At 42.2% G+C, this 15,312-nt stretch overlaps 1 protein-coding gene across 1 annotated transcript in view; it reads left to right on the top strand.

Moving 5' to 3' along the window:
• The window catches only part of epb41l2 (erythrocyte membrane protein band 4.1-like 2), a 165,497-nt gene that overhangs the window by 129,551 nt on the left and 20,634 nt on the right, over nucleotides 1–15,312 (top strand). Inside the window, 7 exon segments of the mRNA XM_085997140.1 lie at nucleotides 874–1,019; nucleotides 1,021–1,071; nucleotides 9,706–9,768; nucleotides 10,680–10,826; nucleotides 13,471–13,638; nucleotides 14,144–14,665; nucleotides 15,176–15,304. Coding sequence (XP_085853266.1) covers nucleotides 874–1,019; nucleotides 1,021–1,071; nucleotides 9,706–9,768; nucleotides 10,680–10,826; nucleotides 13,471–13,638; nucleotides 14,144–14,665; nucleotides 15,176–15,304 — 1,226 coding nt within the window.

A 15,312-nucleotide genomic window follows, 5' to 3' on the forward strand; every position in this document is an offset into this window, starting at 1 on the left:
GAAGGAGGGGGGGAGCGAGTGGGGGAAGGAAGGGGGGAGCGAGTGGGGGAAGGATGGGGGAGCGAGTGGGGGAAGGGGGGGAAAGCGAGGGGGGGAGAGAGTGGGAAGGGGGGGAGAGGGGGGAGGAGAGAGTGGGAAGGGGGGGGGGGGGAAGAGAGTGGGAAGGAAGGGGGGGGGAGAGGCCGCTCCTCCGGTCGATGTGTTGCGGGCTGACCCCTGATGAGCGCCCGATCTGCTGAGCCGGAGCCCCCGCGCGCGGCGTAGCGCATCAGGCCCGCTGCGGCCCGCCTCCCCTGCTCGCTGTCTCTCAGGCCGCGTGGTTCTCTGTTTTCCCGCGCAGCCGGCCAGAGAAAAGAAAAACAAAAGAGATGAAGAGAGACGCGACTGAGTGAACGATCTAATTTTAAAGCAGCCTCTCCCCTGCTAAAAGGTGAGAGCCGGAGGGAGATTTTGCGTGTGAAGAAAGGCGGCCGCCATTTTGTGAGGCACTAACTGCAGGCTGCAGGATTAGGCCCTGCCATGAAACGCCCCCCGTGACGCAGCGCGCTTCACCCGTAGGATTGATCAACCATCACGTTACTCAACGCTAATGAGCGGTATGATTGGTCAACCGCTAATGAGTGGATTTTGTCTTTTTTGAACGTTTTTTGTATACTGTCTGAACAATTTTTGTCTGACCAAAAAGTAAATATGCCTATGACACTCCCCTAATTATAAGCTTTCTTTTGATATAACATATGTGTAGATACGCTCTAACTTTTGAGTGATGCCCGGACATACACACAGACAGACAGACACCACGATCCTTTTTATATTATTTATATAGATAGATGACTGATTAAAAGCTAAAAATAAGTTTCTCTTCTTTGGCAGCTCCAGCAGATGGCATTAATGAGGTGGGCCTGCTGCAGGATTCAGCTTCTCTAGGTGTTTCTCAGGGTTCAACAGCAGAGGTCACTGCCACAACAGTGGGCGTCATTAAAGTAGAAGCAGCAGATGAAAAGACAGCAGCAAAAGACAAAAACCACTCCTTCGAAAGCCTCACAGCTGGAAATGCCTGTGGAAGCAAAGGTACTGTACATTTTTATTATACAAAACTGTTACTGCTTTGATTAGTCAATAATTAATACACAAGTTTTACATTTAAGTAGACAGTCGTGCAAAGTGTACAATAGTGAGTATAAAACCTAGCATGCAAATGGTACAGGACTTTTTTCCCCCCCCGCCTCCAACTTGTCAGATGATTTAAAGCTGCATTGGGCACGTGTGATATTTTATCAAGTATTTCTTGGACAGGGGGAGGCAAGGAATTTCAGGAAAATCTGCTGCTTGTGTGTGATGTATTGGCCCAGAAATTTCGTTCGCAGCCCTCAGCAGAGGGTTGCGATTTTGAAAAATCTCCACCTGGACCGGAAGGCTCCTGGGAGGCGCACAATTCTGTTGCTGTGCCTCTCCAAACTGCTGGTGTGCAGGGCACGCGTATCCCAGGGGCGCAGGTAGTTTGCGGTGTCCCTGGGATCATGTGGGCCATGGGGAGCCAATCAGAGCAAAGAATCTCCATTCATAGATTTGACAGGAAGACCTGTCAAATCTATGAATAGAGATCCACCCCAAAACATAAGTAAAACTTCAATAAATTTAAAAGAATAGCATTTTTAAAATGACTATAAATTACATAATTTAACTATTAAACACACATTTTAATTAAAAAAAAAAAAAAAAAAGTTTTTAACGGGGCTAAAGATAAACTTACCTTTCTTTAAAGTATTTTAAAATGATAAATCAGTGGGAAAATTTTTTTTTTACTTCAACTGTTAGCCTGGTAAAAGCAGGCCTTGCCCCTGTTTTTCTAGGTGCAGCAGCTTTCGACTTACCTGGACTGCAGCATAGTACGAAAAAAATGGAAGTTCCAGCCGTACGCGCTGACTATCCGACACAGGCGTTTGACCTGTGAAGCCCTTTCTTCAGAGAACGGAAGTTCCGGTTTCCAGCGCATGCGCAGTGCATGCCTAAAACCGGCACTTCCGTTGGCCCTACAGGTGAGTACACACCCGTAGGGAACGGAATTTATGGGCCAATGTATGGGAGTGTTCAGCTGTGGCTGTCACTCATTCAAACTTTTGTTTTGTTTGTGATGTGGGCGTCGCTGGCAAGGCCAGCATTTATTGCCCATCCCTAATTGCCCTTGAGAAGGTAGTGGTGAGCCGCTGCAGTCTGTGTGGTGAAGGTACTCCCACAGTACTGTTTGGTAGGGCGTTCCAGGATTTTGACCCAGCGACCATGAAGGATCGGCGATATACTTCTAAGTCGGGATGGTGTGTGACTTGGAGGGGAACTGGCAGGTGATGGTGTTCCCATGTGCCTACTGCCCTTGTCCTTCTAGGTGGAAGAGGTCGTGGGTTTGGGAGGTGCTACTGAAGAAGCCTTGGCGAGTTGCTGCAGTCCACCTTGTAGATGGTACACACTGCAGCCACGGTACACCAGTGGAGGAGGGAGTGAATGTTTAAGGTGGTGGATGGGGTGCCAATGAAGCGGGCTGCTTTGTCCTGGATGTTGTTGAGCTTCTTGTGTTGTTGGAGCTGCACTCATCCAGGCAAGTGGAGATATTCCATCACACTCCTTACTTGTGCCTTGTAGATGATGGAAAGGCTTTGGGGAGTCGGGAGGTGAGACATTTGCCACAGAATACCTAGCCTCTGACCTGCTCTTGTTGCCACAGTATTTATGTGGCTGGTCCAGTTAAGTTTCTGGTCAATGGTGACCCCCCCCCCCCCAAAGGATGTTGATGGTGGGGGATTCGGCGATGGTACTGCTGTTGAATGTCAAGGGGCGGTGGTTAAACTCGCTTGTTGGAGATTGTCATTACCTGGCACTTGTGTGGCGCAAATGTTTCCTGCCACGTATCAATCCAAGCCTGAACGTCGTCCAGGTCTTGTTGTATGCGGGCATGGACTGCTTCATTGTCTGAGGAGTTGTGAATGGCACTGAACACTGCAGTCATCAGCTAACATCCCCATTTTTGACCTTATGTTGGAGGGAAGGTCATTGATTAAGTAGCTGAAGATGGTTGTACCTAGGACACTGCCCTGACCTCCTGCAGCGATGTCCTGGGGCTGTGATGATTGACCTTCAACCACCACAACCATCTTCCTTTGTGCTTGGTATGACTCCAGCCAGTGGAGAGTTTTCCCCCCAATTCCCATTGACTTCAGTTTTACTAGGGCTCCTTGATGCCGCACTCGGTCAAATGCTGCCTTGATGTCAAGGGCAATCACTCTCGCCTCACCTGGAATTCAGCTCCTTCGTCCATATTTGGACCAAGGCTGTAATGAGGTTGGGAGCCGAGTGTTAGTTGTTCAGTGGTCCACCACCATTCACGACTGGATGTGGCAGGACTGCAGAGCTTTGATCTGATCCGTTGATTGTGGGATCGCTTAGCCCTGTCTCTAGCATGCTGCTTCTGCTTTTTAGCATGCATGTAGTCCTGTGTTGCAACTTCCCTGGGTTGGCACCTCATTTTTAGGTACGCCTGGTGCTGCTCCTGGCATGCTTTTCTACACTTCTTATTGAACCAGGGTTGGTACCCTGGCTTGATGGTAATGGTAGAGTGAGGGATATGCCAGGCCATGAGGTTACAGATTGTGGTGGAATACAATTCTGCTGTTACTGATGACCCACAGCGCCTCATTGATGCCCAGTTTTGAGTTGCTAGCTCTGTTCTGAACCTATCCCATTTAGCATGGTGGTAGTGCCACACGACATGATTGAGGTCCTCAGTGTGAAGATGGGACTTCGTCGTCTCAATGACTGTGTGGTGGTCACTGCTACCAATACTGTCATGGACAAATGCATCTGCGACAGCTAGACTGGTGAGGATGAGGTAAAGTAGGTTTTTCCCCTCGTGGTGTTTTTCAGACTGGAGGATGGTAAGCAGCGGTGTTCCTCAAGGGTCAGTGCTGGGGCCACTGCTTTTTTGATATATATAAATGACCTGGATATTGGAATACAGAATAGAATTTCTAAATTTGCCGATGACACCAAACTTGGATGTGGCAAACAGTGAAGATGATGATAATCGATTGCAACAGGACATAGAAAGGCTAGCAGAATGGGCAGACAAGTGACGGGTGGAATTTAATCGAGAAGTGTGAGGTGATGCATTTTGGCAGAAGAAACCGGGAGAGGCAATATACACTTAATGGCACAATTTTAAAGAGTGTGCAGGGACAGAGGAACCTGGGAGTTAATGTGCAAAGTTCCCTGAAGGTGGCAGGACATAGAGTGGTTAACAAAGCATATGGGATCTTAGGCTGCATAAATAGAAGTATTGAGTACAAAAGTAGAGAAGTTATGCTGAACCTTGATAAAGTGCTGGTTAGGCCACAACTGGAGTATTGCATCTAGTTCTGGTCACCACACATTAGGAAGGATGTGAAGGCCCTTGAGAGGGTGCAGAGGAGATTTACCAGAATGGTTCTGGGGATGGGGGATCTTAGCTACAAGGACAGGTTGGAGGAGCTGGATTTGTTTTCATTAGAGCAAAGGAGGTTGAGGGGTGATTTGATAGAGGTGTACAAGATTATGACGGATTTGGATAGGCTAGATGAGGAAAGGCTATTCTCACTCCCACTAGTTGATGGTACAAGGACTAGGGGACACAGATTTAAGTTTTTGGGCAAGAGATACAGGGGGATGTGAGGAATACCTTTTTTACGCAGCGAGTGGTGATGACCTGAATTCGCTGCCGATGGAAGTGGTGGAAGCGGCGACACTCAATGTTTTCAAGGGGAGACTGGATAGGCACTTGAGGGAAATAAACTTGCAGGGCTACGGGGATAGAGCGGGGGAATGGGACTGACTGGATTGCTCTACAGAGAGCCAGCACGGACTCGATGGGCCGAATGGCCTCCTTCTGTGCCATTATGACTGACTTTATGACCTGTCGCAGGCCCAGACTGGCAGCTATGTCCTTCAGGGCTCGGCCAGCAGTGGTGCTACCGATCCACTCTGAGAATGAATAATTAAAAAGCAAAATATTGCTGCTTTTAAATTTGTTAAAACTAGAAAGTAGCTTTTATCGGTTGGGTAGACTTTTCCAGTTCTGTACATGGGTCTAACTTTAGGATGTGTAACTAATCGATTTGACTTCAAAGTTAGTAAGGATGAATGTGAATGTTGGAAACAATAGGAGAGATTTTCCTGGTTCAATGACCAGTTGCACTGGATGGCCTGTGTGCAGTAAATACTGTATTGGAAAATTGAGCGGTCAGAACCACACAATTTTCCTCCATATAAATTAATACCAGAAAAATCAGGTGTGTGTTCCAGCCTGCCCTATGTTTTGGTATTTGTTGCACTTGGGTGATCCTGGATGCAGATCCAGGAAAATCTCCTAATATTTGTAAAGCAGCTGAACTGTGTTGCATTATATTTCAAGTGCCACTGTTCAATGCAAAGTATTCATAATAGCTAAAGTTAACATAATATAGGAATGTAACAGGACCATGACTTATAAAATGTAGCTAAATCCTTTGTAGAAAAAAACTGAGCAAGTTTACTATTCATAGTCGTTTCTTGTGTTTTGAATTTCAAATTGAGTAGATGTATGGTTGGGAGGAGCGCTGGGTAGTAACCAAGCTAAAGTTTAATGACAATTATTGTGCAAAAGGTCTAGTGTGCTTGCTTGTTTTTCCTGCGTTGTGTTTTCCCTGTCCATCTTGCAAAGGCTAAAGTTGTCGGCCTTCATTCGTTTGAATTTGCAGCACTTCCTGAGTGACTTTCTGACTAATTGTTTCTCTCTTTTTTGTTTCCTTTCTGTCCTCTCTCTATACTTTCTGGAACATAAACGTCGACTGGGTTTAATTTAGTTCCATTACATATACCCCCCATCTCCTACATATTCCAGCTATTCCCTCTCTCTAAATCTCTTTCCTATTCCTGAGACAGATTTTCTCTCTGACATTTCAGAGGATAGTGCATTTTCAACTAGTGAATTAGACCAAGAATATATTTTTGAGTCTATTTCTTCCAATCATAGTCTACACGTAACATCTCCAGAGCATGATGCAGTATTATTAACTGCTCCTCATTATCCTGATCCTGTATTTACCACAACCACTCAGTGTCCTAATCCTACAGTACAGGACCTGAAGGAAATAAAAATTGACTCTCGTCCTGTAATAAAGACATTGGGCCTCGCATTTCTAAATCTATATAAATGTTTTCCTCCCAAATTCCCTTCATTGCTTGATGAGGATGGTTACATCAGCTTTCCCAGCCTTCCTGATGACTATGCTGCTTTGATTCCACCAAGCATTCAAAAATACATTCCTATTACTTCTCCATCCCTTATTCCTTCCATCATCCTAATCTTTGTGCTGCTTCTGTCTGCATCCCAGTCTGTCCCTTTCTCACTCACCCTTTCCCTTCCTCTTGCTCTGTCTCTCTGTTACCTGGAGCCTAAGGCGACTACATTATACGCCTCTTATGACAATGACCTGAATGAGAAAGCAGAGGAAGAGGAGGTGTGTAATTTTGTCGCTTAATGTGTGGCATTTGAAAATAGTTTTTTGTATGGAAAGTTATAAAACAATTAGAAATGTAGTTCTTTTTGTGGGGGAAAGAGAAGAGTATGAGCATTTTGACTAATATTGAATCTTGTACTGTTTTGTCTGAAGCTCTCGTCTATCAGTTCTATTGTCTGCAAATTTCACATCTAATTTTGTAGTGCCTGAACACACTATTTTCTATTGTAGTAACAACAGAAAATGCTGGAAATACTCAGCAGGCCAGGCAGCATCTGTGGAGAGAGAAACAGAGTTAACGTTTCGGGTCTGGGACCCTTCATCAGAACTGGTTAAAGCTGGAAATGTAACAGATATTAAGCAGGTGCAGAGACGGAGGGGAGGAAGGAATTGAAAGAACATCCTGTGAAAATGTTGCAAATGGGAATGGCAAAATCATACTGCATGAAAAATGGGGGCAGGGATTATTATCTGAAATTGAACTCCATATTGAGTCCGGAAGGCTGTACAGGAAACTTTCCTTTTAAACGGAGGTTAAACCTCCGGAATGCTCTATCCACTGGCAAAATTCAGGAGTCGGTTCAGATAACTTTTTTTACTTTTCGTTGCTTTTTTTTCTCCATTCCTGGCTCTGCAAGCGTCTAGCTGAAGCTGTTGCTTAGCTACAGAGATGCTTGCAAGCTGCGCGGACTGTTTTGAAGCTGTTGCTAAGCAACAGGGTTTGTTGCTAGATACAGAGCTCAGAAGCTCCGTATGTTTTAACATTAGCGCTGGTTTCTCCGGCAGTGTTGATCGACCGGCACCAGCTCGGTCCCGTCAGTGCCGGATACCAGAGAGTTTCCTGTAAAGTGCCTAATCGAAAGATAAGGTGCTGTTCCTCGAGCTTACGTTGAGCTTCATTGGAACAATGCAATAGCCCGAGGACAGAGAGATCAGAGTGGGAGCGAAGCGGTGAATTAAAGTGACAGGCGACCGGAAGCTCAGGGCCACCCTTACGGACTGAATGGAGGTGTTCCGCAAAGCGGTCGCCCAATCTGCGTTTGGTTTCCCCAATGTAGAGACCGCATCGTGAGCAGCGAATACATTATATTAAACTGCAAGAAGTACAAGTAAATCGCTGTTTCACCTGGAAGGGGTGTTTGGGGCCCTGGACAGTGGGAAAGGAGGAGGTGAAAGGGCATGTGTTGCATCTCCTGCGCTTGCATGGGAAGGTGCCAGGTGAAGGAGCAGGGCTGTTGGGGGTGATTGAGGAGTGGACCAGGGTGTCGCGGAGGGAGCGGTCCCTTCGGAATGCTGAAAGGGGAGGTAAGGGGAAGGTGTGTTTGGTGGTGGGATCACGCTGGAGGTGGCGGAAATGGCAGAGGATGATCCGTTGAATGTGGAGGCTGGTGGGATAAAAGGTGAGGACGAGGGGAACCCTATCGTGGTTCTGGGAGGGAGGGGAAGGGGTGAGAGCAGAAGTGCGGGAAATAGACCGGTCAACGTAAGCTCGAGGAACAGCACCTCATCTTTCGATTGGGCACTTTACAGCCTTCCGGACTCAACATTGAGTTCAACAATTTCAGATAATAATCCCTGCCCCCATTTTTCATGCAGTATGATTTTTGCCATTCCCACTTGCAACATTTTCACAGTATGTTCTTTCAATTCCTTCCTCCCCTCCTAAACCTACCCCCCCCCCCCCCCCCCCCAAAGGTCTCTGCACCTGCTTAATATCTGTTACATTTCCAGCTTTTTCCAGTTCTGATGAAGGGTCCCAGACCTGAAACATTAACTCTGTTTCTCTCTCCACGGATGCTGCCTGGCCTGCTGAGTATTTCCAGCATTTTCTGTTATTTCAGATTTCCAGCATCCGCAGTATTTTGCTATTATATTTTCTATTGTAGACTGTTTCCAACAAATCTGGGAGTGGGGATCTTGAAACATAATTTTGAAACTACTTGATCTGTATAATTATTTTCCACTTTTTTTACTCTTAAGCCACTTGAATAGATGTTTTTCAGACAATTACATTTCATTGTTAATGCCTTTTTTAAAAATGTGAAAATTTGATACAAAATCTATTCCAGGTGTTTACGTTTTGGTGAATTGACATTGCAGCAAATGTAAGGCAGGTGGCACTGTTTCACTGCAAAATAGACACGGTTGTGCTGACAATCAGGGCTACATACTTTACGGTTATTTCCCACTTCCCACCCAGCTTCCTCCCTCTTCTTCTCTCCACTTAGTTCTAACAGTTTTTGATTGTTCAATTGGAACACTGTGACCAGCCAGATTGAGACAAATGGGCTTTTTCAGATCCTACCCATTCCTATTGTAGACATGATATAAACAGTCCAGATGTTTCATGTATGTCTATGCAAAGCAGTGTCACCTCAAATAATCACCTTTTAAAAAAAGTAATTATCCCCTGTGGCCCTCAGTTTCCCCTCAAAGCAGGTACTGAATACTTATAGTTGGCAAATAGGCATGCTTAATTTTAATTGTTCACACCTTCTGTCTGTAATATGTAAAAGTTCTGAATGAGTTTTTCCAAATGTCAAGAACAAAGTGGGATAAACCAATATAAACAGCATGTTTATTAAATCCTAGTTAATTAGTGTAAATTTACATATGGTATGTGTAAATGTCTCTGAAAATTCTAACTATTCTAGCCCTATTATGATCTTGTATATGTGCAATAGATAAATGTTCAAAGAACAGTTTCTGCTTTTTTTATTTCACCATTGCAAATACTTTAATATATAAAGTTATGGAAGATTAGGTGGAGGAAGGGTAAAAAGACATTGAAACCACAGAGGCAGATGAAGTATGCAAACTGGTTTAGATTGTTTTAATTTGCATATAATGGCCATTTTTTTTATTGACTACTTCTTCAAAATAGCAAAGGAATAATAAAGTTTTCTTTTACAACTTGCTGGATGCACTCAGTCGGAACAGGAAGAAGAAGCACTACAGCAGCAAAAGGTTGATGCAACTTAACTCGCATTCTTTCACTCCTTTTCCCATTTTAGCTATTGGGCTTGGAATGTTTTAGAATGCCATGCGTGGTGTGATGGTGTACCTTTCTGATCCTGGGATTTTTTTCCCTAATTTTAGCTGTTTTGGTGCCTGCATGTTCTATATGATTTTATTTATTTTTACGTTGGAATTTTCTTTCCTTTTTCTTTCAATTTCACAGAATAAGTCATTGAGCATAGAAGGAGAAAATATTTATATCAGACATAGCAATTTAATGTTGGAGGTTTGTATAAAATCTAAGTACTTAGATGGGCTGATGTTTTGCGCTGGATGACCTTTCACTAGCAGGCTGTTGCCGTGGATTTTGCATGCAATGCATGGGAATGGAAAGCATTTGAATGCATGCTATACCTCTCCAAGGTTGTATTTCTTATTCTGTGCTGTAGTGGAATAGCTTGGGATATTGGCATGCAGTGATGACTATAATCTGAGTGGCAGGTAGAAACAAAAGTATTTTACTACAGTTACATAAAGATGAATGAGCACATTTACTAACCAGGAATACTGCAGACTTGTAACCAAACTAATTGACTGTTTTTATATAATCTTGTGGTTTTACCAAATAATATGTATAATATAAACTAAAATCAAACACACCATTCCAGGTTTCATACTAAATGTGCAATTACATGTGCCTAGTCTCACTGAATATCTCACTTTGGATCTTAAAAGGAATTGGTTATTGACATTTGATTTTGTTTCATAAAACTTACATCACCTGTGTTCTTAACATGGTTTCTAAAGTTTACAGCAAGTATAAGAAGCCTATTTCACAGTCGATCATGATTGTCCTATATCTAACACATGCACCTGAAATGGTCTCCATTTCAATACAAATTAATATTAAATGTTCCGAGCCACTAATGTAATTATGGTACTGTCTAAATTGTACTATTGGAAGACTGGCATCAGTAGGCAAGGAATGTCTGGTGTTGATGCTGGGTTTATACAAGTAATTTCTAAACTATTGAATTAAAGTCTACGAAAAAAAACAAGCCAGTAGGCTTATTTCTTAAATCAATAAAGAATCAATTTTCAGTGAGCCTAGGTGTTCCTGTGTGTTGCTCATTTTTTGACTAATTTAGTTTTGATCTGTTGTGTCTCATTCTTATTGTGTACATGTGCGGAAATTAGGACCTTGATAAGACCCAGGAGGATCTATTGAAACATCAAGCTAGCATTAGCGAGCTAAAACGCAGTTTCATGGAATCCACACTTGAACCACGTCCAAATGAATGGGAAAATCGGTTGACCAAACCCTTATCACTGCAAACAGAAGGGGTATGTGTCAGTAGTAGAATTTCAGGATTTAATTGAAGGCTTGATCCAACTTGAAGGATATTGGTGTTTGCGTAACTTGTAATGCTTTCATACATAGAAAGTGTGAACTAATAAATTATTTGCAATACTAATTTGGATCAGCATCTGTGTGTTTGGGTGCATTAACAAATTGTGATATTGACAACTTACCAATCATTTCCAATTTATTCATCATATTCAATAATTGCATTGTTTTATGTAGAAACCCAAATTATTATTTCAAACTTAGTACTTTGTGTTCAATAACTTAGTTTTAGTAAACACATAAATTAATGTTGATATTTTTAAACTGGAAACATTTTCAAAAGATTTATAGGGTAATTCCATAATCCTGCATTACTAGCTGCAAAGTCGTACTTGAAGGAAGTGCAGATTGGAGCTAGGGCTACAATATTGTGGCCGTCAGTCTCCAACCACTGTTCTGCAAGCTTTCAATCTGGGAACTCTGAATTATACCTTAAAGTGTTGAGATTACATTTAGCATTACCAGTCCAGTAACCTTTTCCATATTGGAGCCACAACCATTTCTTCACCTGGTGAAGATGTTCAAAATCAAGATTTGGAAAATTTTCCATACGCGTTCAGTGGATATGGGTTGCATTTTCAATTTGTATGAAATTTATTTTAGGACATGGTTTTTGTAAAGCTATAATTTACGGCCTGGAGTTTCCACATAATTAATTAACAACTTAATCTGGGCGGAATAAAATCACAGTGCAAAAAATGACGTAATTTTAAGCGTGAGTTGCGCCCATAACTATGTTACACTTAAGTATCTGCAATCTTTAAAGCTTGTTCAACAGAGTCTTCGCCTGAACCAGTCCCCACCCAGAAAACTGGCCATGGCCCCAAGTCAGAAAGGTGAGTTTCCACCTATTGTGCTAGTTTAAGGGGGTTCATCGCATTGCGTCCAGATTCTCATGGCGCACAGGCACCCACGGTCACGTGAAGCCAGCGTAATCATCTGATGAGCAGTCAGTGGAAGCCACAGGTCTGCCCTGCTGCTGCAGGTATCATCATAGTTGAAGAAAGGCTCATTTCCTGACTTTACGGTCAATTATGTTGCTTGATTGCACTGATTCATAAGAGATTTTACGTTCGGGCTTATGCTAGTCAGTGTGCAGAAACTTGGGCGCAATTTCACCTCGCCAAAACTAGCGCAGTGTCTAGTGCATTTTGGGCGGAATTTGCCGATTCCACCCCTAGCAGAAACTCCAGGCCAATTAGGTATTCTAGATAATGTTGCACATAAGGCTTTTTACATGTTTTTTACTTTTTTTTAAAAAAACATTGTTATCTTGTCTTCAGTAAAATTTGTACATTTGTGTAGGTTTCTTGTATGTCTTTGTGACTTGTTGTGTTTTCTGGTGTTGGTGTAGTGTTTATATGTTTGTTTCCATTTCCCCTTCCTTTGAAAACAGAAACATTTTGTGCTCAACAAGGCAAAGGACATTAGCACTTGGGGATCAAGCACTTCATTTGAAGCACCCACTATTGCCATCAAGCAACTGCCAGGTCTGGGGTAGCATACAGCTGCAGAACCAAGTTCTCTCTATCTTATCCCAGATCAGTACCCCCTACCGCACTTGTGTGACACTTCCTTTTTCCACACCAGCCATCCTTATGGTTTCTCTGGCTGACATTGCCATTGACAAATTGGGGTTGAAGCTGACTAAGAATTGGGATGCGATTTTCCAAAGTTATTTAATGTATGATGCATACAGCCAGCAAGAGAGGCATTCTTCATTCCATTAGTCTGGGTAGGATTCAAACTCGTGTCCAGGGCCAACCAGCAAATCTTGAATTTATTCAGTTAGCTTCATCTGGCTTAAACTTTTCTGTTCCTTCTGGTTCTTGGTTTCTATTTTATCCTTTTTTTAACATGATGATTGATCTTGATATTTTTCTTGCACTTCTGTGGCTTTATTGCTTTGGAAAGATCTTGATGATAAATGTTGCTATGGTCGATTTATATAATGCATTGGTCTTGTCTGGCATTTGTTAATACCAATGCATAGGTTCTGTAGAATAACAATATAATCACATGGTGCAAAGAATCTTGATCACTGTATAGCTGCAACATAAATTTGTTTCTGAAGATTTCCTTAGTTACGTATTCCTAGCAAAATTATAAACTTGTTCTTATACAAAGTTGCTTGGAATCTGGACAATTTCCAACACAGCTGTGGGAGCATTGATGTTAAGTGAAGTAAACTGGAGGTGTTAAATTTCATGTTGTATGGACATGGAATTAAATAACAATTTTATGAATTCTAAGGCATTTAACTGCTGAATACCACTTCATTTGATATGTGCATTTATAATTCTGAAATTCTATTATGTAGGTTTAGTATTTGCTATTTTGAACAAATTACTTAGATAGCATAGGTATATTGCCTTAAAACTGATCTCTTACAATGTTTAGAACTGTGTGGGTTTTAAGAGATGCTGTTTGTGCTGTGAAAGACCTGCTTGTCGTGGCATGTTGTTAGTTACAGGCAAAAATATATCTGTGATATGGTATAACTTCTGTCTCTCGCTTTTTCTTCTGTAAGACTGTTTTTTATCTTTGTTAATCTTTATTCTCAATTTTCTAACTGCGTAGAGCTTAGAAGAGGAGATAACATCGCTTTTACTTAGTAAAGAGAGCTTCTCAACAGGCTTGGTGGCCTCCTTCTCGTCTGCTATTTCTCAGGCATCAGAGGGTGCTGGGTTGAAAGAAAAAGCTGCTGCTGAATCTGTTTCTCTCATATACTCCAAGCAGTTGTCTGAGGTGCTTTTAGAATGGAATTTATGATTGGTAGTTATAAAAGTCACAGTATGTCTCACATGCTGCTATGATTTTTCTGTTTTGTCCTGTTCTTTATTTGTATGTTCTCTCGTACTTTTAAGCATTTTTAAAAAATTGCTCGTCTGTCTTGTTTTCTGTAGCTGTACAATAATCTGTCATAATTTTGTAATATGGGGAATGCTTTGTTGCAGCAATTTCATCTGTCATAGTTGACTTTTTTCATCAATTAGTGGTTAAAAAATATTCATTACATGTTGTGGCTGCTTACTGTTCTCCAGGATCTTGCTTCAAGAACAGAAGGGCTTCCAGCAGGAGCTGGAGATGTTGCCATGGTGGTCTTTATCAGATAATTCCACCAGAGCATAGCCACTGTGACATCATTCATCATTTATTGTTTTGTTTTCAGTGATCATCCTTTTAAGTTTGCATGGTTGCATTTCATGTTTCTTGCCTCATCCTTTTTTTTTTCATTCATTTCCTTATGTAGAGCTCACATGAGAAACAGAAATCCGAGATGGAGGAGCAGGCAGAGGTTGTAGTAGAAGAAACAATAGTGATTGAAGCGGTAAAGAGAGCACCCAGCCATTCAAATGTAAAACTTGAAAGAGCTGTTGAAAGCAGCACAATTGTGCCCCCCTCTGAGGTGCCAGCAAAAGAGGGTTATGTCTCGTCCTCTGATAGCCATAGTGAGAGTGAGGAAGAGGCAGAGTACCACCCACAGACCAAGGAAGGAGAAAATGTAACGGGAGAACAAAATGAATTTAAGACATTGACTACCGTAGCAATGGAGTCCAAGGTTTCGGTGACAAAAAGCGAAAAAGCACATTTTCCTGCTGCTATGGTACATAGAATGCAGGATGTGCTGGAAGAAGATTTGCAAGAAGTGCAAAATGGTGAATTGCAGGAAGCAAAACACAAGCAAGAGCAAGAAGACACCAAACCCAAGCTAAACGGAGATGTTTCGTATGTTGATAGTGATACTGTGCCAGAAGTTGTATGTTGCTCAGAGGTAAATGTTCACAGCAATTGAGTCAGAAGTAAATGTTCGTGTGGTGGAATCCTCTCCCGTATGTACTGCCTCTTTGCCTGGTCTGTCATGGGTTTTCTGGAGCACCTTCAATTCACTTAGATTCAACAAGTTTCTTCTTTTTCCCCAAAATAGAGACAAATGGTTATCAACCACCTCTCTGCCTGCTTCAGTCTTGGTTTCTGGCTGCCTTGCTTGCACTGGAGGTCTGGGCAGCCACTAAATTCTATCTTTGTGATACATTTTTTATTTTGATTGAAGTATGAAATAGTTGTACATTTTATTTTGTGTCCTGTGTTTTATGTCATGCTATATGTTTTAATATAAACATCTGGTATTTTCCATTAGCCTGTTTATGGTATGAATCTTTCCCATTCTTTTCATTTTATAGTTATTCACTTTTTTCTTGCTTTTGGGTTTAAGTTGACATCTGTGTTTAGCTCATCTTGTGAAGTACTTTTGGCTTTACTTACTTAGCTTTCTTTTTAATAGCCTCCTGTGGTAAAGACCGAAATGGTGACAATCTCTGATACAGTGAGCCCTGACAAGACTGAAATTACAACAAAAGAGGTTCCAATTGTTCAAACAGAGACTAAAACCATTACATATGAAGCCGCCCAGGTAGACTT

This window comes from Somniosus microcephalus, chromosome 9 (assembly GCF_052327205.1).
Source record: "Somniosus microcephalus isolate GS21.2 chromosome 9, FLI_Smic_1.0, whole genome shotgun sequence".
In the NCBI taxonomy this organism is placed as follows: Eukaryota; Metazoa; Chordata; class Chondrichthyes; order Squaliformes; family Somniosidae; genus Somniosus; species Somniosus microcephalus.